Below are 25,470 nucleotides of genomic sequence, written 5' to 3'. Positions count from 1 at the left end.
ACACGACTGGTCAGACGCTGCCCCTAGGCCAAAACGCCGCCCGGCTCGGTGACACGTTTGTCCTAGTAAATTAAGTTTTCAGTGACAGCTGGCGGGCAGACAGACACCGAAGGGGCAGACGGCGGCGGCTCAGAATGAGGGAGGTGGCGTTTCCCTGGCCTGCGGGGATCGCCCTGACGCTGTGCTCTCCCGTCCTAGGACGGACGCGCTGCTCCTGAGGCTGTCCCTGGTGGTCGGCAGGGAGGTCTTCTACGCCGCCCTCTGGGGGAGTGTCCTGGCCAGCCCGTCCATTCGGCTGCCCGCTTCGCTCTTTGTGGTGGGCCACATCAACCGGGGCACGCCCGGCCGGGAGCAGAAGTACATGCTGGGGACGGACTACCAGCTCACGGTGGGTGCCCCGGGCCTGGCAGGGGGCGGTTGGTGGGGGGCAGGGCTGGGTGGTGATAGGGCGGGGGCGGGGGCGGGGCTGGGGGCGGGTGGGCACAGCTGGATGTGGAGGTGTTCCAGAGAGACTGAGCAGGTGAGGGTGCGGCATCGCTGCACAGCCTACATGGGGACGTGGTCATAGTCTGTGACACCTGCATCACGCGTGTGTTCACATGTGCTACTCACACCTGAGCAGGGCCCTTCAGCATTACTCCTGAGAGCCCCCAGCTGGGGGTTTGCTGTTGAGTCGCAGCTGTGTTTTCAGCCCCCGCCCCCGCTACCTCTGTCACACTGACCGCTGACCACCACCCGCAAACCGGCTCCCACCTCCAGCTCCTGCCGTCCTCCCATGTGCCCTCCTCTCCCTCCGGCTGCTCGCACACCTAGGTTGTCCAGGTTCCTCAGGGGTCTGTCCCCAGGCCTTCTTCCCTGGAGGTGACCTGCCTTCTCATGACCTTGAAAACTGGGAATTTCTCAGATCTGTTGTCTTTTTCTCCCCAAACTTCTCCAGTTCTCCAGGCCAGAATACTGCAGTGGGTAGCCTTTCCCTTCTCCAGGGGATCTCCCAACCGAGGGATGGAACCCAGATCTCCCAAATGGCAGGCGGATTCTCTACCAGCTGAGCCACCAGGAAAGCCCAAGAATTGTGGAGTGGGTAGCTGATCCCTTCTCCAGGGATCTTCCCGACCCAGGAATGGAACCGGGGTCTCCTGCCTTGCAGGCAGATTCTTTACCAACTGAGCTATCAGGGAAACACTCCCAAACTTCAGTTCAGTTCAGTTCAGTCGTTCAGTTGTGTCCGACTCTTTGAGACCCCATGGACTGCAGCACGTCAGGCTTCCCTGTGCATCACCAACTCCCAGAGCTTGCTCAAACTCCTGTCCATCGAATCGGTGATGCCAGCCAACCATCTCATTCTCTGTCACCCCCTTCTCCTCCAGCCTTCAATCTTTCCCAGCATCAGGGTCTTTTCCAATGAGTCAGTTCTTCGCATCAGGTGGCCAAAGTATTGGAGTTTCAGCTTCAGCGTCAGTCCTTGCAATGAATATTCAGAACTGATTTCCTTTAGGATGGACTGATGGGATCTCCCTGAAGTCCAAGGGACTCTCAAGAGTCTTCTCTAACACCACAGTTCACAAGCATCAATTCCACTCTGAGTCAAATCAGTTCTCCCAAACTTAAGGCTTGTTTAATGGCTTGCAGTCTATCGCCACCTAGTGGTGGACCTCTCTTCAAACGGAAAACGTTCAAAGCTGATTTCATCGTTAAGAAAGTGGGCAGCGATTCCTTACTCCTCTGAATCCATTCCTCTTTCCACCGTGGAAGTAATAGATCTCCCCGTGGGGCTCTCCGAGGAAAAAAGTGATGAAGGGACGTCGTCCAGTGCTTAGGACAGAGGAGACCCTCCCAGACACACTCCCTCCTCTGCCCCGTCGGTACCACTGCGTCCCTTCCTCCGTTTTCACCTCCCTGCTTTGGCTCTTTCGGTCTTGTTCCCGGACCACCATGTAGTTTTCTAACTGATTTCTCGCCATCTCTTCCCTCTCCCATCCAGTGCTTTTTTGGTTGCTGTGAGACTTCACTTTGCTGAAGCATAGCATTGCTTAGATCTTTTCTGTGCTTGAAAAATTACCTGCTGCCAGCAAATAAAGTCCATCCTCAGGAGTGCCCCGATGGTCTGCTCCCAGTCGCCCAGAGGCCTGACTCTTTCCTCCTGGCCATCTGCGCTCCCAGAGCTTGCCGCCCCTCCTGGCCTGGCAAGTCTGTGATGCCGTCTTTGCTCGAGCTGGTCTCTCCCTCATCCTGTGCTCACTGCCCGTCTCTTCTCTCCCATCTCAGCATCTGTCCTGCCTGTCTTTCAAGCTCAGCTTCCCCACAGTGCTTCACTGTTCCCCCCAGATGAAAGATCTCGCCCTCTCCTCTTCCCGGTTCTCACAGCTTTTTGTTAAAACTCTTCTTATGGCTGGTTTTCTATCGGGCAGCTGTAGCACATCTATCTGTACTCAGAAAGGATGCTCAAAATCCACATTGAATTGATTTGGAGTCCATTTGGCTGGATGTCATTGGAGTTTTAGTATAGTCGAAGGTCCCTATTAGAACCTAAAAACGTTTCTGGGATTGTAGGACCTGAGGTCTTAGAGCCTGGCCATCCGGCAGAAGCCTCTCCACTTCTGCAATCAAACAGTGCCGTCTTTTCCACCATGCAGAGCCCCCCCCCAGCGTCTGGAGCTAGAACCAAGTTTCCCATATTTACACCCTGTTGTTCTGTTCCACCTGACGTTAACACAGTGGTTTCAAGATGACCAGGAAAAGTTGTTTTCATTTTTACGATTAAAAAGAATAGCTGAAAATGATGCTCAATGTCTTGGGCGTGAAATGTTCACGGCGTTTTGTCCCTTGCAGATAAAGTCCTTATGTGCGTCCCTGTTGGACTCAAACGTGCTGGTGCAAAGAAATAACCTGGAGATTGTGCTGTTCTTCTTCCCATTTTATACCTGTCTGGTGAGCAGTGTGTTCTTCCAGGGGCAGTGCTGGTCTTCCCTGAGGCTGTGGGGTAGGCGGGAGAGACCCGGCCGTCTTGTCAGGAGGGCAGGGCAGGCACTCAGTGACCACTGTCCACGTTCAGCTCATTTCTGTGTGGTGGTGTTTCCCTAGCAGAATCGAGTAGCTTCTCCCCTGGGCAGCGTGTGAAGAACCCACCCCTTTTGAGAACCCTCTCTTTAAGGTAAAGCTTTGTAGGCTGCTGAAGAGGGTCCGCACGTCAGAAGGCCAGCAGTTTATCGTGTCATCACCTTGCGGTAAAGTTTCCTCCATCCTCCTCCTAGGATTCCAACGAGAGAGCCATCCCCCTGCTCAGATCCGACATTGTGCGTGTCCTCTCAGCTGCCACTCAGACCCTCCTGAGACGGGATATGTCTCTGAACAGAAGGCTTTACGCGTGGTTACTTGGTACGTAGGGGCTAGAGAGCCAGAGGGAAGGTGCTGATTTGGGGAATAAGTTCTAATCTTGGTGATGCATTTCTGAATGTCATCAGTGTAGGAAGACAGCACGCAGACCAAACTGTCAACTGGTCAGCAGAGTTCTGCTGTCTAGCGTGCAGCTTTGGTTATTTTGCAGTCAGTACATAAAATACAGAGAAGTAACAGGATTTTCTGGAGAAGGAGATGGCAACCCACTGCAGTGTTCTTGCCTGGGAAATCCCATGGACAGAGGAGCCTGGCAGGCTACAGTTGTCCATGGGGTTGCAAAGAGTCGGACACTGAGCGATGAGATTTGTAAGATGTTAACTGAATTCCATTTTAAGAAAGTTGAAAGACCACAAAATAACGGTGGCTAGGCCTTACTCAGGTAGAAGCCTGCTGCTGTGGAGAGGCTTCATGGGATACGGGTGTGTGTGAGAAAACCCAGAAACATGGGAATATGGTCAAGGAAGGTTTTGTCTGGATGGGAACATCTGGGGCTTTTGATGCATTTGGGGAGGTAAGTCATCAGTTGACTTACCATCTGATGGCTCAGATGGTAAAGAATCTTTCTGCAATGCAGATGACCCGGGTTTAATCCCTGGGTTGGGAAGATTCCCCTGGAGAAGGGAATGGCTGCCCACTCCAGTCTTCTTGCCTGGAGAATTCCATGGACAAAGGAGCCTGGAGGGCTACAGTCCATGGGGCCGCAAAGAGTCAGACACGACTGAGCGACTCACACTTTGACTTTCTTTGGGTGACTTTGGGAGCCCACGAGAACCCTCATTCGTGTTTCTGCACACTTCTTTTCTTGTGGACAGACTGTACACCTGCAGGAAAAGAGCCCTTGACTGTCAGTTGAAAGGCTTCATGGAGACGAGTTCAGGAGATCACAGGGCCTAAAAGGTAGCACTTTCTGAATGTTTCAGGTTCCCAAGTTCATGTCCCTAAGAGAAGATGGTGTGCAGAGTGAGTGTGAAAGGACTCCAGAGCTTCTCTTTTAAGGCTTTATTTTTCTAGAGCACTTCTAGGCACAGCAAAACTAAGAGGAAGGTATGGAGAGTTCCCATCTAGCCCTCCTCCCCAAAATGCACGCAGGCCTCCCCCTAACTAGCATCCCCCGGTGGAGCGGCACGTTTATCCCAGTCGGAGGACCTACACCGATACGTCGTCATCACCACAGGCCCCCCCACCCCGTTTATTCCCACTGTGCGTTCTGTGGCTTTAGCCAAAGGTCTATAATAATACATGTCTCCCATTAGAGTGTCACCCGGAGGATTTTCACTGGCCTGAAAATCCTCTGTTCCCAGGGTTTTTTTCTTTTTAACCCTCGTGGTGCCCAGTCACTCAGTCGTGTGCGACTCTTTGCAGCCCCATGGACTGTAGCCCGCCAGCCTCCTCTGTCTATGGGATTCTCCAGGCAAGAATACTGGGGTGGGTTGCCATGTCCTTCTCCAGGGGATCTTCCTGACCCAGGAATCACACTCTCGTCTCCTGCTTGGCAGGTGGATTCTTTACCACTGTGCCACCTGGCATATCAATGTCGGAAAGTCCTCTTAACCCTTTCTTCCCCTGGTTATAAAACTTCCAGAAGTCATAGCATGGAAGCTTATGAAGGATCTCCAGAGGGATATTTACAGGCTCTTTAAACAATTTTTTTTGTTAAAAGGATGATTTTGTCAAATGCACAGCTCCCTCCCGGGGGGCTCAGCACCTTGTCTGTAGGGAGGACCTGGGACCCAAGCTCAGTAACAGCTTCCACTTGTATAAGCTGTGACCCCAGGAGTCCAGACTCTGCTTAGAAAGATGCTGTGCCTTGCCCTAAGGACCTTAGAGACTTAGCCACGGCTCAAAGTGAGGGCGTCCAGATGAGAATATCTTGATTTCTCATACTGCTGTACAAGTAAGCACTGGTTTTCACAAATGATAGGCATTCTGTTTGATTCTCATAATCATACTTGTCAAAGACAGTCAGGATGAACTCAACTGAGGCCCGTTGAGATGGAATTCTGCCTGTCTGATCCCTGGCACACCACTGTCAGAAAGATAGGACTTGGTTTCGCTGAATCTGATTTTTGATTTCTGTTGGAGGCGTTCTGTTTTTTGAAATACCAGAGCATAAGACCTTTGCACGATAAGATGTACTCTAAATGTGTAAATTTCTTTATATCTCATCGTTCTTGTTCTTTTATAGGTTCAGATATTAAAGGAAATACCATCGTGCCCGAATCTGAAGTCTCAAATGTTTATGAAGACCAGTCTGTGTATTTTTTTGAGAAATACTCCAAGGATCTTTTAGTTGAGGTAAAGGAGCGTTTCTAGAAAGGGGATCTCAATCAGGACCTTCCTAATTGTGGTTTTTCAGTGGGGTTCCTTGTGGGACCTCAGAGTAGACATGGGGCCCATTCCTTCATACGCAGTTGGGGAAAATCCATGTGTAGTCATCCCCTGGAATCCACAGGGAGTGGTTCCAGCCCTTCCCGCACCCCCACCCCCACCCTGTGGATACCAAACTCCACAGATGCTTAAGTCCCTTGTATTTAACACAGCCTGGTGTTTGCATGCACCATATGCTCATCCTCTCGTGCACCGTAACTCATCACTACATTACTTGTGATACCACCTCTAGACGATTTGTGACATAAATGCTATGTAAATATGTTGCAGAACTCAGTGTAAATGCTGTATAAGTAGTTGCCAATGCATGGCAAGCTCAGGTTTTGCCTTTGGGAACTTTCTGGAATTTTTTTCCCCCAAAATATTTGCAGTCTGTGGACAACTGAATCCAAGGCTGCAAGACCCATGGTACGGAGGACCACGGGTTGTCATCTCGTGCTGTGTGACTGCTTTTACTTCTGTCCCAGAATATTTAACAACTAGAACAACCCGTGATGTCACTCTGAGACAGCTGATTCTTTTTTCTTTTTTAATTATAGGCTAATTACTTTACAATATTGTGGTGGTTTTTACCATACATTGATATGAATCAGCCACGGGTGTACATGTATTCCCCATCCTGAACCCCCCTCCCACCTCCCTCCCCACCCCATCCCTCTGGGTCATCCCAGTGCACCAGCCCTGAGCACCCTGTCTCATGCATCAAACCTGGACTGGCAATCTGTTTTACATATGGTAGTATACATGTTTCAATGCTATTCTCAAATCACCCCACCCTCACCTTCTCCCACAGAGTCCAAAAGTCTATTCTTTACATCTGTGTCTCTTTTGAGAGATAGCTGATTCTTAAGTAGGTTGATAAGGAGTCCAGGGCCCTCAAGGAGAAAGGGACAAACCTTTTTTTTCCCTACATTCCTTCATCTTAGTCACATAAGACATTTTTTTTTTCCCTTAAACTCTGAGTTGTTATGACAACAATCTATCTCTTCTAAGACTAACTTTCTTTTAACCCAGAGCTAATGATTACACAACAATACAACTCTCTTGCTCAAGGGTCTGTTTTTCCTTAAACTCTATCAGTTCAGTTGTGTCCAACTCTTTGCGACCCCATGAATTGCAGCACACCAGGCCTCCCTGTCCATCACCAACTCCTAGAGTTTACCCAGACTTATGTCCATCGAGTCAGTGATGCCATCCAGCCATCTCATTCTCTGTCATCCCCTTCTCCTCCTGCCCCCAATCCCTCCCAGCATCAGGGTCTTTTCCAGTGACTCAACTCTTCACATCAGGTGGCGAAAGTATTGGAGTTTCAGCTTCAGCATCAGTCCTTTCAATGTACACCCAGGACTGATCTCCTTTAGGATGGACTGGTTGGATCTCCTTGCAGTCCAAGGGACTCTCAGGAGTCTTCTCCAACACCACAGTTCAAGAGCATCAATTCTTCAGCGCTCAGCTTTCTTCCCAGTCCAACTCTCACATCCATACCTGACCACCGGAAAAACCATAGCCTTGACTAGATGGACCTTTGTTGGCAAAATAATGTCTCTGCTTTTGAATATGCTATCTAGGTTGGTCATAACTTCCTTCCAAGGAGTAAGTGTCTTTTAATTTCATGGCTGCAGTCACCATCTCCGGTGTTTTTGGAGCCCCAAAAAATAAAGTCTAACACTGTTTCTGCTGTTTCCCCATCTATTTCCCATGAAGTGATGGGACCAGATACCATGATCTTCATTTTCTGAATGTTGAGCTTTAAGCCAACTTTTTCACTCTCCACTTTCACTTTCATCAAGAGGCTTTTTAGCTCCTCTTCACTTTCTACTATAACGGTGGTGTCATCTGCATATCTGAGGTTATTGATATTTCTCCTGGCAATCTTGATTCTAGCTTGTGCTTCTTCCAGCCCAGCGTTTGTCATGATGTACTCTGCATATAAGTTAAATAAACAGGGTGACTATACAGCCTTGACATACTCCTTTTCCTATTTGGAACCAGTCTGTTGTTCCATGTCCAGTTCTAACTGTTGCTTTCTGACCTACATACAGGTTTCTCAAGAGGCAGGTCAGGTGGTCTGGTATTCCCATCGCTTTCAGAATTTTCCACAGTTTATTGTGATCCACACAGTCAAAGGCTTTGGCATAGTCAAGAAAGCAGAAATAGATGTTTTTCTGGAACTCTCTTGCTTTTTCAGTGATCCAGCGGATGTTGGCAATTTGATCTCTGATTCTGCCTTTTCTAAAACCAGCTTGAACATCTGGAAGTTGACGGTTCACGTATTGCTAAAGCCTGGCTTGGAGAATTTTGAGCGTTACTTTACTAGCGTGTGAGATGAGTGCAATTGTGCGGTGGTTTGAGCATTCTTTGGCATTGCCTTTCTTTGGGATTGGAATGAAAACTGACCTTTTCCAGTCCTGTGGCCACTGCTGAGTTTTCCAAACTTGCTGGCATATTGAGTGCAGCACTTTCACAGCATCATCTTTCAGGATTTGAAATAGCTCAACTGGAATTCCATCACCTCCACTAGCTTTGTTCATAGTGATACTTTCTAAGGCCCACTTGACTTCACATTCCGGGATGTCTGGCTTTAGGTGAGTGATCACACCGTTGTGATTATCTGGGTTGTGAAGATCGTTTTTGTACAGTTCTTCTGTGTAGTCGTGCCACCTCTTCTTAATATCTTCTGCTTCTGTTAGGTCCATACCATTTCTGTCCTTTATCGAGCTCATCTTTGCATGAAATGTTTGTTAGTCTTTCCCATTCTGTTGTTTTCCTCTATTTCTTTGCATTGATCACTGAGGAAGGCTCTCTTATCTCTCCTTGCTATCCTTTGGAACTCTGCATTCAAATGGGAATATCTTTCCTTTTCTCCTTTGCTTAAACTCTATACTAATAATTATATAGCAACAATGTATCCTGCTCAAGTACATGTTTCTCCTCCTTAAGAACCTTCTGAGTCATCCTGTTATCCTAAGAGATAGGTTGTGGGAGTGGCTCTGGTAAGACCTTTCTACTGAAGCACCTGAGAAAGTATATAAATCCCCACCCGAACTCCACCCCCTTCTGATGTCTACATCAGAAGTGTTTTTCTGTCCACTTTTCACCGTATTAAAACTTTTGCTGCACAAAGCTCTGAGTGACTGAAGCCAAGTCTCTGGTCCCAAAGCAAAACCCTCTCCTTTGGAGACTCCGAATCCAACACCATTCACCATAAGCCATCAACACTATACTGTATATAATACCCTAATGTGTGCCTTTTAAAAAAAAAACAGGGTCTGGCTGAGATCCTGCACCAGAAGTTCCCTGATATCGACGTAGAGGAGCGCCACCACGGGTACCTGAAGCCTTTCCGAATCCTCGTCAGTCTGCTCGACAAGCCGGAAATAGGTAACGCTAGACGTGCTCTACCAACATGTGCCCAAGGTGGCTTCCCTGCTGAGCGGGAGTTAAATATCGGTGAGGTGCAATCACCCCATTGTTTGGTAGTGCTTTAGTTGCCAGCTCGGGTCTGACTCTGGCGACCCCGTGGACTGCAGCCCACCAGGCTCCTCCATCCACGGGATTTTCCAGGCAAGAACAGTGGAGTGGGTTGCCATTGCCTTCTCCAGGGAATCTTCCCGACCCACGAATCGAATCCAGGTCTCCTGCATTGAAAGCAGGTCTCCTGCATTGCCGGCGGATTCTTGGCCGACTGAGCCACAAGGAGAGCCACCACATCATTTAGAATACAGTTTAATCTGAAATTTCAGAATCTCGAGGGACTTCAGTCATGCTCTGTGCTTCAGTTTTCACTGTTTGCTGCTGCTGCTAAGTCTCTTTGGTCGTGTCCAACTCTGCGATCGCACATTCTGTAGGACTGTAGCCCACCAGGCTCCTCTGTCCATGGGATTCTCCAGGCGTGAATACTGGAGTGGGTTGCCATATCCTTCTCCAGGAGATCTTCCCAACCTTGGGATCGAACACGAGTCTCTCACCTTTGCAGGCAGTTTCTTCTTAAATTTTTTGCACAATTACTTGAATTTTTATTTTAGGAAAATACCTTTGAGCTGTTATGCTCATTGGGACACATGCCTGCAGGGCATGTACAATATTGACTTTGTGAGAATGTGTCTTCAGTTAAATGGCTTTGGTTGTATTCTCAAGAAAACAGGGCACCCTCCTCCGTCTTTTTGCCTTGGGAGTCCAGACAAGCTTCCTCTGCCATGTAGGCCTCAGTCTGTTCCTCTGTCACATGAAGGAGGGTCTGATTTCGGAGAGACAGCAGTGAGTGGTAACTTGAAGCGAGATCTTAGACCCCTGCCCAGGAATTGAACCTGGGTATCCTGGATGAAAGCCAGAAATCCTGGCCACTAGTCCAGCAAGGGCTAGAGGCGAGAAGCAAAATTCCACTGGCCCTTGCCCCCACTGTAAAATACATTTGTCAAAGAGGCAAAAACTATAAAAACAGGTACAAAGTTTATTATTAGAGACTCAGAACAACAAGTAGAGCACACAGAGAAATAGTTTGTTAAGACGGAAGGAAGGCAGAAATAGGGCCTCCCCGATGGCTCAGTGGTAAAGAATCCACCTGCAAGTGCAGGAGACGCAGGAGACCGAGGTTCGATCCCTGGGTCCGGAAGATCCCCTGGAGAAGGAAATGGCAATCCACTCCGGTATTCTTGCCTGGAAATCTCATGGACAGAGGAGCCTGGTGGGCCACAGTCCAGGGGGTCGTAAAGAGCCGGGCACGACTGAGCATGCACACGGCAGGTCCATCTGCAAAGCAGAGAAAGGGTGTGGGTGTCCCGTCTATTGAGGAGAGCAGCGGAGAGATGGTTAAATCATCTGTATAGGCAGTTCCTCCGGGTCTCTGCCTTTGGCCAGTTACCTGATTTCTTTTCCCACACCCGACGAGCCTGAGGACCCTTCCCAAAGTGTGTGCAACTTTTTCCCAAGATGGATTCCAGCCCAAAGGCCAACAGTGGGGAGGTTTAGCATTACCTATTATGGGATGGTGCCCCTCCTCTTTTGACCCCCCAAGGAGCTTTCCTGTGCCGTGTCTCCCTTGCCCCAAGGAGGGGAAATACGTGAACTTGTGATACTTTATACAGATGGAGTTCAGCCCCCCTGTCCCTGCCCACGGCTGTATCTTAAAACAGGAAGGAAGCCTTGCTCTTTACCCTGTTTCTGTTATTCCTGTTTTGAAGTGCAAACAGGAGGCTGATGGTAAATATCCAGCCTCCAGCCCACCTGCCTCTTTTCCTCAAGAAATGTAAACAGGAGTCTGGTTGTAAACGCCCCACCTAGAGCCCATCTGTCTCAGGCCTCAGGTTAAACTAGACTCTGGGTTGGGAAGGCTCCCCCTTTATGCACTGTGGTTCTCTGGGCGTCGAAGAGGAAAATGGCCTTCTCTCTCCCATGCTTTAAAAAAGATAAGAAACTGCTCCAGGGTCCATTCACCCTGAGAAATCAGCACTTCACGCCTTGAACAGCATCACCAGCCAGGAAAGCCCTTCTTCTGCCCTGGATTCAGTCTCGATGGCGTCCTCTGAGCCGTCTGCTCAGGGTGGCCTGCTGCTCGGGTGCTGTTTGCAGAGAACAGGAGCGGAGAGTGTTAGCGAAGTTCCTCTCCGTCAGGCGTCAGGACAGGGACCTTTCCTTGATGCTTTCAGAGACAGGCGTGAGGCATCTGTGCAGCCGGGGAGGCGCTAACCTCTAGGCAAATAAAAGGAAACGTAGGCTTCTGGTCAAGTTAGAAGGGAGACTGCAGTCCTAATGTGTCCTACCTGTTGTTAATAATAACAGTGACATTGAGGGGCAATCATTTTGTGCTTCATTAATATTTGTTGTTCATTCACTCAGTCGTGTCTCTTTGTGACCCCATGAACTGGAGCACACCAGGCTTCCCTGTCCTTCCCTATCTCCAGGAGCTTGCTCAAACTCATGTCCATCGAGTCAGTGATGCCATCCAACCATCTCATCCTCTGTGGACCCCTTCTCCCCCTGACTTCAATCTTTCCCTGCACCAGGGTCTTTTCCAGTGAGTTGGCTCTTTGCATCAGGTGGCTGAAGTATTAGAGCTTCAACATCAATCCTTCCAATGAATATCCAGGGTTGATCTCCTTTAGGATGAACTGGTTGGATCTCCTTGCAGTCCAAGGGATGCACACCACAGTTCAAAAGAATCAATTCTTCAGCGTTCAGCCTTCTTTATGGTCCAGCTCTCACATCCATACATCCCTGGTGGCTCAGACAGTAAAGAATCTGCCTGCAGTGCAGAAGACCCACGTTTGACCCCTCAGTCTGGAAGATCCCCTGGAGAAGGGAATGGCTACCCACTCCAGTGTTCTTGCCTGAAGAATTCCATGGACAGAGGAGCCTGGCAGGCTACAGACCAACTCAAAGAGTTGGACATGACTGAGCGACTAACACACACATCATTAATATACATCCATGCATATGTCATACCTCCAAAAACCCTGAGTAACTTTTCTGACTACACATATTCTGCAGATGGAGACTAGAGTAGAGCAAGTCTGAGTCATTTTCCAGGGCCCACCGAGGAGCTGGGACTGAAACTCTGCAGTCTGTCTGACTGCAGAACCTGACCTCTGTTTGTCAGAATGTTGCTCCTTACTTGATGACCTTTGGATGGCCCATCCCCAACATGTTAACTCCTGTAACACAGATGAACTTGGGTGCGTGACAGGTACAACTCTGGTTGCTCCCGATCAATTTCAAAGCACAAGGCTTGTGTGTCTTCAGGCTCTGGCCTTGGGGATGGGTGTTTTATGTCAAGGCCTTGACCTGGGTCAAGTGAGTGTTGAACTAACTTGGGCTCCAGGTTATATTTTCTGGAATGGGATGAATGATGGGCTTCTGCCCCATCACAGAAGTCGAATTTGTCTCTCTCATAATTTAGTTTCCCATTGAAAGGCACACGTGAAAGGCAAAGGAGTGGATTGATACTTTAGACTGGAAGGCATAAGACGGTCAGTCCTATCTGTGCTTTGGCTACCAGGCATTAGCCAGTTCCTCATTTCTCCTTGAATGTCAACCACTTTCCTTCACTAGTAAAAATCATTTGGGTTGGGAAGATCGTCTGGAGTAGGAAATGGCAACCCACTCCAGTATTCGTGCCTATAAAATTCCATGATCAGAGGAACCTGGCAGGCTACAGTGCAGGGGGTCACAAAGACCCAATAAGACTGAACACACACACACAGTTTTACACTGTAGATAAAATACAACCTGGGGCTTATTGTGAAAAGGGGGCCTTTGCCTTTGGAAGTGTAAGAGATTAGATTATTTGCTTATGCTTTGTTGACAGAGCTTCTGTTTTCTCTGCCTCGTGCTGTGTTCATTCCTCTGATTACAAGGGTGGGAAGCCATGCCCTTCCATGAGGCCTGCTGGTTGGTGCTCGAGGAGCAGAAATGTCCAATCGCTTCCCACCTGCCTGTCTGGCAGGGTCCAGTTCTGTTGTGCCATCTTAAGCTTTTCTGGGTTGGTTATTTCTCTTGTGTCATTCTAGCTCATCATTAAAAGTATTCGGAATAGGAAATTGCCCTACTCTGCTGGGGTTTATGTAGAGGGACTGTCTCTGGCTGGGCAGTTTCTGTGCTCTTAATATTCATCCCCTGCCTCCACCTGGGAGAATCCACCTAGGCTAGTTACTCAGGCTCAGTCGTCTCATCCATAATCAGGACAGCATACCTCATTACATACCTGGTTCTTTGGCTGTTGTAAGGATTAAATAAGTTAATAGTTACAGAATGCTCAGAATAGTCGCCAGCGCATAGTAAGCCCTACGAAAATGTTCCCTTGGACACCAAGATCAAACCAGTCAATCCTAAGGGAAATTAACCATGAATATTCATTGGAAGATCTGATGCTGAAGCTCCAATACTTTGGCCACCTGACGCGAAGTGGTGACTCATTGGAAAAGATTCCGATGCTGGGAAAGATTGAGGACAGGAGGAGAAGGGGACGACAGAGGATGAGATGGTTGTTTGGCATCAGTGACTCAGTGGTCATGAGCTTGAGTAAATTCTGGAAAATAGTGAAGGACAGGGTAGCCTGGTGTGCTGTAGTCCATGGGGTCACAAACAGTTGGACATGACTGACTGACTGAACAACAACAAAAATGGTGAGTGTCTTCATGGATGTTATTCCCCCAACTAAAGTTGTGATTTTCACAACCAAAGTTAAGTTTCTATACATTTAAGACTATACAAATTATCTATGTTTATGGAGTTACTCATGATATGTTTTACACATTTGTCATTTGTTGGTTTAAAAATGGATTTTTAAAAAATATTGATATTTTATTTCTTATTTACTCATTCATTCGTTTGTTTGGCCATTTTCTTTTTAATTGCAGGGCCTCGAGTTGTTGAGAACTTGTTTCTCGAAGTCATCCGGGCATTTTATTCTTACTGCAGAGATGCTCTTGGCTCTGATCTTAAACTTAGCTACACTCAGAGTGGAAATTCGGTGATAAGGTAGGGGTGTGGCTTTCAAATTCACTCTTCCTCCCTCCCTAATGCTGCATTTTTTTCTGTTTGCCATCCACTGTGATGTGCTCAAGACTGGAGGTGTAGCCTAGCAGGTCAAGCCACTCCTTAAGATAACTTTTGCTCTTAAATCAGTCAACTTGAATCAACTTCTCCCTGTTGAATGCTGAGAAGGTTACGAGGAGTTTGATTTTATCTCTGCCCCAGCCTGGGAAGTACAGATTGTGTTTTTCGCAGAGTGTGAAAAGTTGTTCAACAAAGGTAGCTGGATCTAGTGTACAAATGTGAGTTACCTGGAGGAGGGCAGGCAGGAGGTGGGGTCAGGAAGTGGGGCCGGTGGGTGTGAGTCTTCAGGAGATAAGTCAGAGGGCAAGGAGGGGCCCCAGGGGCTCATGCTCTAGGACCCGAAAGCATAGCGAGTGGGGTTTGGGAGATGGCAGACAAGGCAATAACTTGCACAGTGTGTAGTTATCCATCAGCCCTGTGTCTTGTTCTGTTTTTGTTCTTTTCAAGGTAGGGTGCGTGCTAAGTCACTTCAGCCGTGTCTGACTATGCACCCCTTATGGACTGCAGCCCACCAGGCTCCTCTGTCCCTGGGGTTCTTCAGGCAAGAATACTGGAGTTAGTGGTCGAGCCCTTCTCCAGGGGATCTTCCTGACCCAGGAATTGAACCCCTGTCTCCTACCTCTTCCTTTTTCCTTTATTCTTAATGTAATTTCCTTTTTCCCTGACTTGGCATTGGTCTGCTGAAAATGTAGGGCTTCCCAGGTGGCTCAGTGGTAAAGAACCTGCCTGCCAGTGCAGGAGATGCAGGTTCAGTCCCTGAGTGGGGAAGGTGCCCTGGAGGAGGGCATGACGACCCACTCCAGTGTTCTTGCCTGGAGAATCCCAGGGATAGAGGAACCTGGTGGGCTACAGTCCATGGGGTCGCGAAGAGTCAGACACGACTGAATGCACACACACACACAAGTATTGAAAATTGAAATCTATTAGATTTTTCTGGTTATTAACTGTAAGTATACCAAGTGTCTTTTGTGTTTGTTTTTTCCCTCACAGAATGAGACTAGTTTACTGTTTTCCTGAATATGAAAGTAATACATGTTCATGGTAGAATGTACCAATATCTGAAAGTATCGAGAAAAAAAAGATACCATCCATAATCCCACCACCCTTCTGAGAAAAACATAAAACATTCCAGACTTTCAATGCATAAGTATATAGCTGCCTATCATTTGTTTTTAAGCTGAAGTTACAGTAACTGTTCAGTTGCCTGTTTATTTTTTTTTTTAATGCAAGTTATGACTGGCTCTACAGTCTTCTCCTATGGAGGATAATGGTTGCCTTAGAGTCCTTAGTAAGGAGCTGTCACTTACTTAAGAAATCCTGACTAATCGATCAATCTCTTAATGACTTTTGGGTGGTTTCTACTTCTTCAATATTTTATAATGACGTTCTCATAATTCCCTTATGTGTACATCTTTGTGTGCTTGTACAAGGATTTCTATAGCATAAGTCCCTAGAATAAATTCCCTGAGTTATAGAAGATGTACATTTAAATGTTAGCCAAATTTCTCTCCTAAATGGCTGTACTATGTTATTTTACCAATAGAGTATGTAATTAGCAATAGTTGGACTTAATCTGGTTTTCCATATCACATTCTTTTTTCAGTAACTCTTAAGCTTACTTCTGAGGGAATGTATCAATATATATACTATTTAGGATGGCACATGCTTGCTCTTCCCTATATAAGAACAGTAATATTTTATCTATGACCAAGTTTGTCAGCCTCTCCAGAAATAAGTCATAAAAGATTGAAATGGGTTTATTCACATACTGCACCCCAGGTGAATGAATGGTACAATGAATATGTGGTATTCCCATAACACAGGATTTTTCATAGATATATTTATAAGTATCCCTCTTCCTTTACAGTGCAATAAAAGAAAACAGAAACGCCTCTGAGATTGTTAAGGCAGTGAATTTGCTTATCACATCCCTAAGCTCAGACTTCCTCTGGGATTACATGACAAGGTGTTTTGAGGACTGTTTCAGGTAAGCCTCCAGTTCAGGCTTTATAAACATGTGGGAAGGAATTGAGGCTGTCATGGTTTTTTATAGCTGCTCATTCTGGTCAGGTTATACTCAATGCCTAACTCTGCTGAGTACATGATTGGATTCACAAACTCAGAATTAAGAACGTTGCCATTGAGAGGGTTCACACGATGCTGATGCTTCTTCAGTTCAGTTCAGACGCTCAGTTGTGCCGACTCTTTGCGACCCCATGAATCGCAGCATGCCAGGCCTCCCTGTCCATCACCATTTCCCGGAGTTCACTCAGACTCACGTCCATCGAGTCAGTGATGCCATCCAGCCATCTCATTCTCTGTCGTCCCCTTCTCCTCCTGCCCCCAGTCCCTCCCAGCATCAGAGTCTTTTCCAATGAGTCGACTCTTCGCATGAGGTGGCCAAAGAACTGGAGTTTCAGCTTTAGCATCATTCCTTCCAAAGAAATCCCAGGGTTGATCTCCTTCAGAATGGACTGGTTGGATCTCCTTGCAGTCCAAGGGACTCTCAAGAGTCTTCTCCAACACCACAATTCAAAAGCATCAATTCTTTAGCGCTCAGCCTTCTTCACAGTCCAACTCTCACATCCATACCTGACCACAGGAGAAACCATAGCCTTGACTAGACAGACCTTAGTCGGCAAAGTCATGTCTCTGCTTTTGAATATGCTATTTAGGTTGGTCATAACTTTTCTTCCAAGGAGTAAGTGTCTTTTAATTTCATGGCTACAATCACCATCTGCAGTGATTTTGGAGCCCCCCAAAATAGTCTGACACTGTTTCCACTCTTTCCCCATCTATTTCCCATGAAGTGATGGGACCAGATGCCATGATCTTTGTTTTCTGAATGTTGAGCTTTAAGCCAACTTTTTCACTCTCCTCTTTCACTTTCATCAAAAGGCTTTTTAGTTCCTCTTCACTTTCTGCCATAAGGGTGGTGTCATCTGCATATCTGAGGTTATTGATATTTCTCCCAGCAATCTTGATTCCAGCTTGTGTTTCTTCCAGTCCAGCGTTTCTCATGATGCTTCCTTATTAAAGTCAAACTTTAGAAACAAACCCATGCATTTTCTAGTTGGCATCAATCTAGTCAGGTTTCTTCCCACTGCCCTTAGAGCCCTGATCTATTCAACAAGCTTGGTTTTGTGGCCCAGGGACTAAAGAGAGAGTGTTTTTCAAATCATCAGTCATCTTAAATTCTCACTGCAATCAGTGTATAACAGGTTCAGATGAAAGCATTTATGTTCTGAGCTTCTGTAATCAGCTTTCCCATCACTTTCAACCTGGTGGATTGCACCGACTCCAAACTGGGGGGTGGTGGCCAGCTTGGGACTGCAAGCTTCCCTGCAGGGCCCTTTCCCAGGAGATTTTCCCCATAAAGGAGGATGGGTGTAAACTCTCAGATCCAGTTCTGTCCTGTGATTCATGCTATAAAACTTAATCCCTGTCACCTCCTTTGGAACATTCTGCACTGTCACACTGTCTTCAGTACCTGTAACGTTTGTCTCAGGCTGTCCCTTCCACATACCCCCAGGAGAAGAAGGCACATCCATTATGTCAGAGAGCCAGAGATCAGAGATGTGACGGATCCTGTGTGACATAGCACAGCAGATCAGCAGCAGCTGAGACTGGAGCCAGGCCTGCCTGACGTCCCAGCTGTTCCTGCCGTGTCCTCTGCCGCCTCTGGTGCCAGACCCAGCAGGCACTCCAATCTGCAATGAATAAATTACTTGTAATTGAATCCATGGGTGACAGCAAGGCCATGCTATACTGAGACCGGAATGTGTTTTGGTCAGCTTAGTTCCATTTCAGAGTTACGAGGAACACTTTCTTTAAAAAAGAGAATTGACTGTGAAACATTCCAGGTGCAGGAAAAATGGGAAATAATGTCAGACACACATGAACCTATTGCTAAAATTGTGGACAGTATTTGACCTTCGGTTTTCATATCTTTTTTTTTTTTTTTTTTTTTTAAGGAATAAAACGTTACCACTCAGAGCTAACCCCTTACCTTCCCAGTGGCTTCCCTTCTTTCATCCCAGCTTTAATCACTGTCCTGAAGTTCATGTTTGTCCCAGTGATGTCTGAAATCCCTTGCATTCCTATACACTAATAATGAGGAAATAGAAATTAAGGAAACAATTCCATTCACCATTGCAATGAAAAGAATAAAATACTTAGGAATATATCTACCTAAAGAAACTAAAGACCTATATATAGAAAACTATAAAATACTGGTAAAAGAAATCAGAGGACACTAATAGATGGAGAAATATACCATGTTCATGGATTGGAAGAATCAATATAGTGAAAATGAGTATACTACCCAAAGCAATCTATAGATTCAATGCAATCCCTGTTAAGCTACCAACGATATTTTTCACAGAGCTAGAACAAATAATTTCACAATTTGTATGGAAATACAAAAAACCTTGAATAGCCGAAGCAATCTTGAGAAAGAAGAATGGAACTGGAGGAATCAACCTGCCTGACTTCAGGCTCTACTACAAAGCCACAGTCATCAAGACAGTATGGTACTGGCACAAAGACAGAAATACAGATCAATGGAACAAAATAGAAAGCCCAGAGATAAATCCACGTACCTATGGACACCTTATCTTTGACAAAGGAGGAAAGACTATACAATGGATTAAAGACAATCTCTTTACCAAGGTGCTGGGAAAACTGGTCAACCACTTGTAAAAGAATGAAACTAGAACACTTTCTAACACCATACACAAAAATAAACTCAAAATAGATTAAAGATCTAAACGTAAGACCAGAAACTATAAAACTCATAGAGGAGAACATAGGCAAAACACTCTCTGACATAAATCACAGCAGGATCCTCTATGACACACCTCCCAGAATATAGGAAATAAAAGCAAAAATAAAAAAATGGGACCTAATTAAAATTAAAAGCTTCTGCACAACAAAGGAAACTATAAGCAAGGTGAAAAGACAGCCTTCAGAATGGGAGAAAATAATAGCAAATGAAGCAAATGACAAAGGACTAATCTCAGAAATATACAAGCAACTCCTGCAGCTCAATTCCAGAAAAATAAACAACCTAATCAAAAATGGTCCAAAGAACTAAACAGACATTTCTCCAAAGAAGACATACAGATGGCTAACGAACACATGAAAAGATGCTCAACATCACTCATTATCAGAAAAATGCAAATCAAAACCACAATGAGGTACCATTTCACACCAGTCAGAATGGCTGTGATCCAAAAGTCTACAAGCAATAAATGCTGGAGAGGGTGTGGAGAAAAGGGAACCCTCTTACACCATTGGTGGGAACGCAAACTAGTACAGCCACTATGGAAAATAGTGTGGAGATTCCTTAAAAAACTGGAAATAGAACTGCCTTATGACCCAGCAACCCCACTGCTGGGCATATACACCGAGGAAACCAGAATTGAAAGAGACACATGTACCCCAATGTTCATCGCAGCACTGTTTATAATAGCCAAGACATGGAAGCAACCTAGATGTCCATCAGCAGATGAATGTTTAAGAAAGCTGTGGTACATATACACAATGGAGTATTACTCAGCCATTAAAAAGAATACATTTGAATCAGTTCTAATGAGGTGGATGAAACTGGAGCCGATTATACAGAGTGAAGTAAGCCAGAAAGAAAAACACCAATACAATATACTAACACATATATATGGAATTTAGAAAGATGGTAATGATAACTCTGTATGCGAGACAGCAAAAGAGACACAGATGTATAGAACAGTCTTTTGGATTCTGTGGGAGAGGAAGAGGGTGGGATGATTTGGGAGAATGGCATTGAAACATGTATAATATCATATATGAAACGAATCACCAGTCCAGGTTCAATGCATGATACAGGATGCTTGGGACTGGTGCACTGGGATGACCCAGAGGGATGGTACGGGGGGGAGAGGTGGGAGGGGGGTTCAGGATGGGGAACACGTGTATACCCGTGGCAGATTCATGTGATGTATGGCAAAACCAATACAATACTGTAAAGTAAAAAAAAAAAAAAGGTAATGGTACATATAAAAAAAATAAAAAAAATGAAGCAGACCTACAAAAAAAAAAAAAAAAAGGGAAGAAAACGTTACCACCCAGACAGAGCTAACCCCTTACCTTCCCAGCGGCTTCCCTTCTTTCATCTCAGCTTTAATTACTGTCCTGAAGTTCATGTTTGTCCCAGTGATGTCTATGCTTTTATAACAAATATAAAAAAGTATCCAGTATAAAAACAGCTATCCAGAAACAATACAGTCTGTTTTGCCTCTTCAAGTTTTACATCAATGGTGTCAAATTGCATATAACTTTTCACCCGTGTGTGTTTGGTTGGGAGGTGGGGGTCAAAGCCCTCTGGAGATTTATCTGTGTGGTAACATACACACCTAGTCCGTTCACCTTGGGTGCAGTCAACCAGTGTGTGAATAAACCAGTTTCAGTCTTTTCATCACTGCGGGTAGTACCCTGGTGGCTGCACTGATCCTGTCTCTTTATATGCAGACGTGGGGGTCTCTTTAGAATAGGCACCTAGGAGCAGAATCTCCTGGATGTAGCGAATGCAGTTCTTCTATTTCTTACCCAGATATACACTGAGATACCTAAGCGATCATTTACAGTGAAGAAAGTTAACTCAGGTCGAACTGTACTGTGATAGCAGGATGAATCCAAAATTTCTGTTTTGAGATCCAGTATATTGACTTTTTAACTTAGGTATCCAGTTGCCTACTTATTGAAAAGGAAGTGTTGAGTCTGAAAATAAGATAAGCAGCTACCAGTAGAGTTCCCCAGTGGAGTAGCAGTTCTCTCTGGGAGCTGAGGGATTCTAAGCTCATGGGGATGATGGAGGGGTGGGAGTGGGCGGGGGAGCTATCTCCCGTTGCTCCCACAGCAAGTTGAACAGCTGTCCTGCATTCTGGAGCCAGGCTCCTTCCCTGGGAACATGCCTTTGGTTTGGGGCTGAAATTGTTGCTGTTGACAGTTTAAGATCAGCCGGGTGTGGAATCCCATGGGTGTATGGACCACCCTCAGCTGCTATGATAAGTTTCAGGTCAGAGTCAACCTGTTTCAGAGATAATCGGGTTCAAGCCTTACTGATGCTTCTCTGTGTTAGATCGTTTTGGGCATCAAGGCTGAATTATTAGAACTACAGAAGCTGTCTTTCACTGTGGTTGAAGTAGAATAAATTACTTTATTGGAAATCATAGAAATTGCTTGACAGTATTACAAGAGAGTGGTTTTTCTTTCCTGTGGTTCACGCAGACCCGTGAAGCAGAGTCCCTCTGTTGGGAGAATCATCGGCCCTCCCCCGACGGTCTCAGAGCTCTGCACCCTCCTCGTGTTCCTTCTGGACGTGATCCCCCTGGTAGGTTCTTTGCTCTCCAGAGGTGACTCTGTGCTGGCTGTCGTCTGCATTCTTATTAGTGGTGTTGGCCTTTTTCTAAACCTCATCTTACTGACAGGCTTCCCTTGTGTAGCTCAGTCGGTAAAGAATCTCCCTGCAATGCAGGAGATCTGGGTTCGATCCCTGGGTCAGAAAGATCCCCTGGAGAAGGGAATGGCAACTTACTCCAGTATTCTTGCCTGGAGAATCCCCATGGACAGAGGAACCTGGTGGTCTACAGTCCCTGGGGTCGCAAAGAGTCACACATGACTTAGTGACTAAACCACCACCCCCGCCACCATCTTACTGAAGAAGTGGTTGTACATAGACACTACTTAATGTTTGTTTCAGCATGGAAGATGTAGCTGAATGTGATCTCATATCTTTTAGGCCCTTGTGATATAAGGAGTTATAACACTTCAGCCAGTGGTAAGTGGGCTGAGCTGAAGTTATGGAGACCAGATAAGGAGCTGGGTGGCATCCTTGAACAGCAGTTATTTAGGAATGAGTATTGTGATATATAGATAGATAGAATGAAAGTCGCTCAGTCACGTCTGACTCTTTGCAACCCCATGGACTATAGCCTGCCAGGCTCCTGTGTGTGTGGGATTCTCCAGGCAAGAATGCTGGAATGGGTAGCCTTTCCCTTCTCCAGGAGATCTTCCCAACCCAGGGATGGAACCCAGGTCTCCCGCATTGCAGGTGGATTCTTTACCAGCTGAGCCACCAGAGAAGGAATGTTAGTTCTTTTTAAAAAATGTTTTAAAAGAAAATTTTGGTTCCACTGCCCTGGCACCTTGGTTCTCTGACCAGAGATCAAACCCTTACCCCCTGCATTTTTTAACCACTGGACCCCCAGGGAGGTCCCAGAAAGTAAATGTATTTCTTAAAAGTTGTATCCTTGGCTAATTTTCTCCAAGGAAACAAATTCCCTTAATAGAGAAATGAATGTGGCAATCATTTTCTGCTAGAAAGACAGAAGCCACCTAAAAAGAGGAGAAAAAATGTCCACGGATGTATTTAGATCAAGAAGAAACACTATTTTGTTTTCCGACTTGAAACAAACATGGAACAAACTTAGGCTCAAAAAACACTTGCATTTTCCAAGGCACCGCTTTCTGCTGATCACATACGAGTTAAACCCACATCTGTGTTTCACAGGAACTTTACTCGGAGGTGCAAACCCAGTACCTCCCACAGGTGCTTGGCTGCCTGCTGCAGCCTTTGGCCGAGGAGATGGAGATGCTGAGCTTACCCGAACTCACGCATGCCCTGAGGACCTGTTTCAAAGTGCTCAGCAAGGTCCAAATGCCGCCTTCCTACCTGGACACAGAGCCCACAAGTGGGAGCTTGGTATGTGCTGAGAGGAGCCAACATGGCTTTTTGGGCTAACGGGCCCTTGGGCCTCCCTGGATAGGATTAAAGACTAGAAGACATATCGGTAATATCCAAAGCAGGCTTCTAAGACCCTCATATGCTTTGTGAAAGCTTGTCGTGTTGAAGTAACCCCGTTTGTTTCACCCTCTGCCCTGCTGTGTTTCTGCTGAAGCCCACCACTAAGCTAATGGTTACACACAGCTCGACCTTTCTATGTGTATGTTTGTATATGAGGAACTTTGCCTTTTTTTTTTTTTTTTTTTTTAAGTACAAGTGAGATAGTAGTCCCTGGGGCTGCAGTAAGGTGACAGAACAGCAGAAAGTTCCCATCTCCCAGCTCTGGAGGTCAGATGTCCGAGGCTAAGTTGTTAGCAGGGTGGTTCCTTGTAGGCTGTGAGGGAGCGTCTGTTCTGTGCATTGCCTCTGTCTTCTAGTGTTCCTGGTGTTCTTGACTTGTAGACCTGCTGCCCCAATCTCAGCCTCCCCCTTCCCATATCTTCCCCATGTGTATATCTGTGTGTGTCCAGATTTCATCTTTTTATAAGGACACCCATCATACTGGATTAGGACCCACCCTAATTACCTCATTTCACTTGATCATCTGCAAGGACCCTAATTCCAAATAAGATCACAGTCACAAATACTGGTGGTGTTAGCGGGGCTTCAGCACTTTTTTTTTTTAGGGAACATAATTCAATCCATAACAGATATTATTTCTCTTGATTTGCTTTGGTTTTCATCCAAACACTACTTGGAGAGCATCTGTATCTGTGTACAGACAGAGGTATCTTGCTGGTTTCTCATTTGTGCATGAGAATCTATGGTATGGCTTTACAGTTTCTTCAACTACTCCCCTATTGAGGGTTTTTTTTTTTTCCCCAGTTATTTCTAGTTTTTAACTGCTACGGTGCCGCTGTCAACATCTTCATACAACCTGCTCTCAAGGCTGCCAGTGTCTCTGAGGAATCAGTTCCTAGAAATGGGAATCAAGCCCATTTCTTAATGTGAAGAGATGCTGCCCAATTGTCCTCCAAAAAGACTATAACAATACGGTTCCACGAGCAGCTTGAGGCCCATGGTCTTTGAATTATTTTTTAATTTTCTGCTTTGTTTATGGATTTGGAAGTCCTGCCCTTGAGATCCATTCGGTGCAGTGGCAGACAGGAACAGGCTAAAAATGGGAACCCTTCCTGAAAGAAGGGTGGCTTCCGTGGTGGCTCAGAGGGTAAAGCGTCTGCCTGCAATGCTAGAGACCTGGGTTTGATCCCTGGGTTGGGAAGATCCCCTGGAGAAGGAAATGGCAACCCACTCCAGTACTCTTGCCTGGAAAATTCCATGGATGGAGGAGCCTGGTAGGCTACAGTCAATGCGGTCGAAAAGAGTTGGACACGACTGAGTGACTTCACCTTATTCCTTTTCCTGAAAGGAGAGCCTTGCGTGTTGTTAGTGCTGGGAGGCAGGTAGGCTGCACGTGGGGCTTGAAGCTCAGTTTGCAGACTAGTCATTGGTTCTTCCTTCACTCTCAAAGCTAGTTGTTGTTTTTTTTTCCCCCTAGCTGTTAAAACTCTTGGAAAAAAATCTTCAAAAGGATGTAAGCTATAAAGTATAAGCATGTGTTGTGTACAAATATAAATAACAATGTTTCCAAATATTTGCATAATACTGTCTCATTCTTCCCCAGAGAGTGGGTCAGGTGCTGAAAAGGTTTCAGTTTAATGTAGTATTCCCTGAGTAACAGTATATAAGAAGTTGATTCATTGAAGTGTCATCCTTCTGAAAAAGCCACAGAATGTACTATACATGTTTGTGTGTATGTGAGTCATGTATGTGGTTAATACTTTGTTCTTGCTGTCTCCTCTCATTTCATTCCTTTATGCCTGTATTTTGTGCTCAACCCAATTTCCTCATTCATATTCTTAAATGTCAGAAACTTTTTTTTTTTTTCATTTTGCTTTCTTAAAATTTGGCTATTTCACGTTAAAGTATTGTGCTCAGTTGCTCAGTCATGTCTGACTCTTTGCGACCCCATGGACTGTTTGTGACCCACCAGGCTCCTCTGCCCATGGAATTCTCCAGGCATCGATACTGGAGTGGGGTGCCGTTTTCTCCTCCGGGGAATCTTCCCCACCCAGGGATGGAACCCGCGTCCCCTGCACTGGCAGGCAGACTCTTGACTACTAACGGCCCCTGGGAAGCCCATACTGGAGGAGAGCCGATGAACGACGTTGTGATAGTTTCTGGCGCACAACAGAGACTCAGCTGTGTGTGCACCTTCGTCCTTTCTCCCCCAGCGCCCCCCCGCCCCCGCTTCCCTCCAGGCTGCCACGCAACACTGAGCAGCATTCCCCGTGCTATACAGTAGGTCCCTC

General features: G+C 46.2%; 1 protein-coding gene across 1 annotated transcript in view; it reads left to right on the top strand.

Moving 5' to 3' along the window:
• The window catches only part of DOP1B (DOP1 leucine zipper like protein B), a 124,571-nt gene that overhangs the window by 35,507 nt on the left and 63,594 nt on the right, over positions 1-25,470 (top strand). The window contains exons 4-12 of the mRNA XM_040264237.1: positions 199-388; positions 2,830-2,928; positions 3,252-3,375; positions 5,582-5,691; positions 9,051-9,165; positions 14,139-14,259; positions 16,205-16,324; positions 21,604-21,706; positions 22,886-23,077. Coding sequence (XP_040120171.1) covers positions 199-388; positions 2,830-2,928; positions 3,252-3,375; positions 5,582-5,691; positions 9,051-9,165; positions 14,139-14,259; positions 16,205-16,324; positions 21,604-21,706; positions 22,886-23,077 — 1,174 coding nt within the window. The remainder of the gene's footprint in view (positions 1-198; positions 389-2,829; positions 2,929-3,251; positions 3,376-5,581; positions 5,692-9,050; positions 9,166-14,138; positions 14,260-16,204; positions 16,325-21,603; positions 21,707-22,885; positions 23,078-25,470) is intronic.

Source organism: Oryx dammah, unplaced genomic scaffold, assembly GCF_014754425.2.
Source record: "Oryx dammah isolate SB20612 unplaced genomic scaffold, SCBI_Odam_1.1 HiC_scaffold_2, whole genome shotgun sequence".
NCBI classification, from domain to species: domain Eukaryota; kingdom Metazoa; phylum Chordata; class Mammalia; order Artiodactyla; family Bovidae; genus Oryx; species Oryx dammah.
The sequence above is the reverse complement of the archived record's forward strand: the minus strand, read 5'-3'. Positions and strand labels throughout refer to the sequence as shown.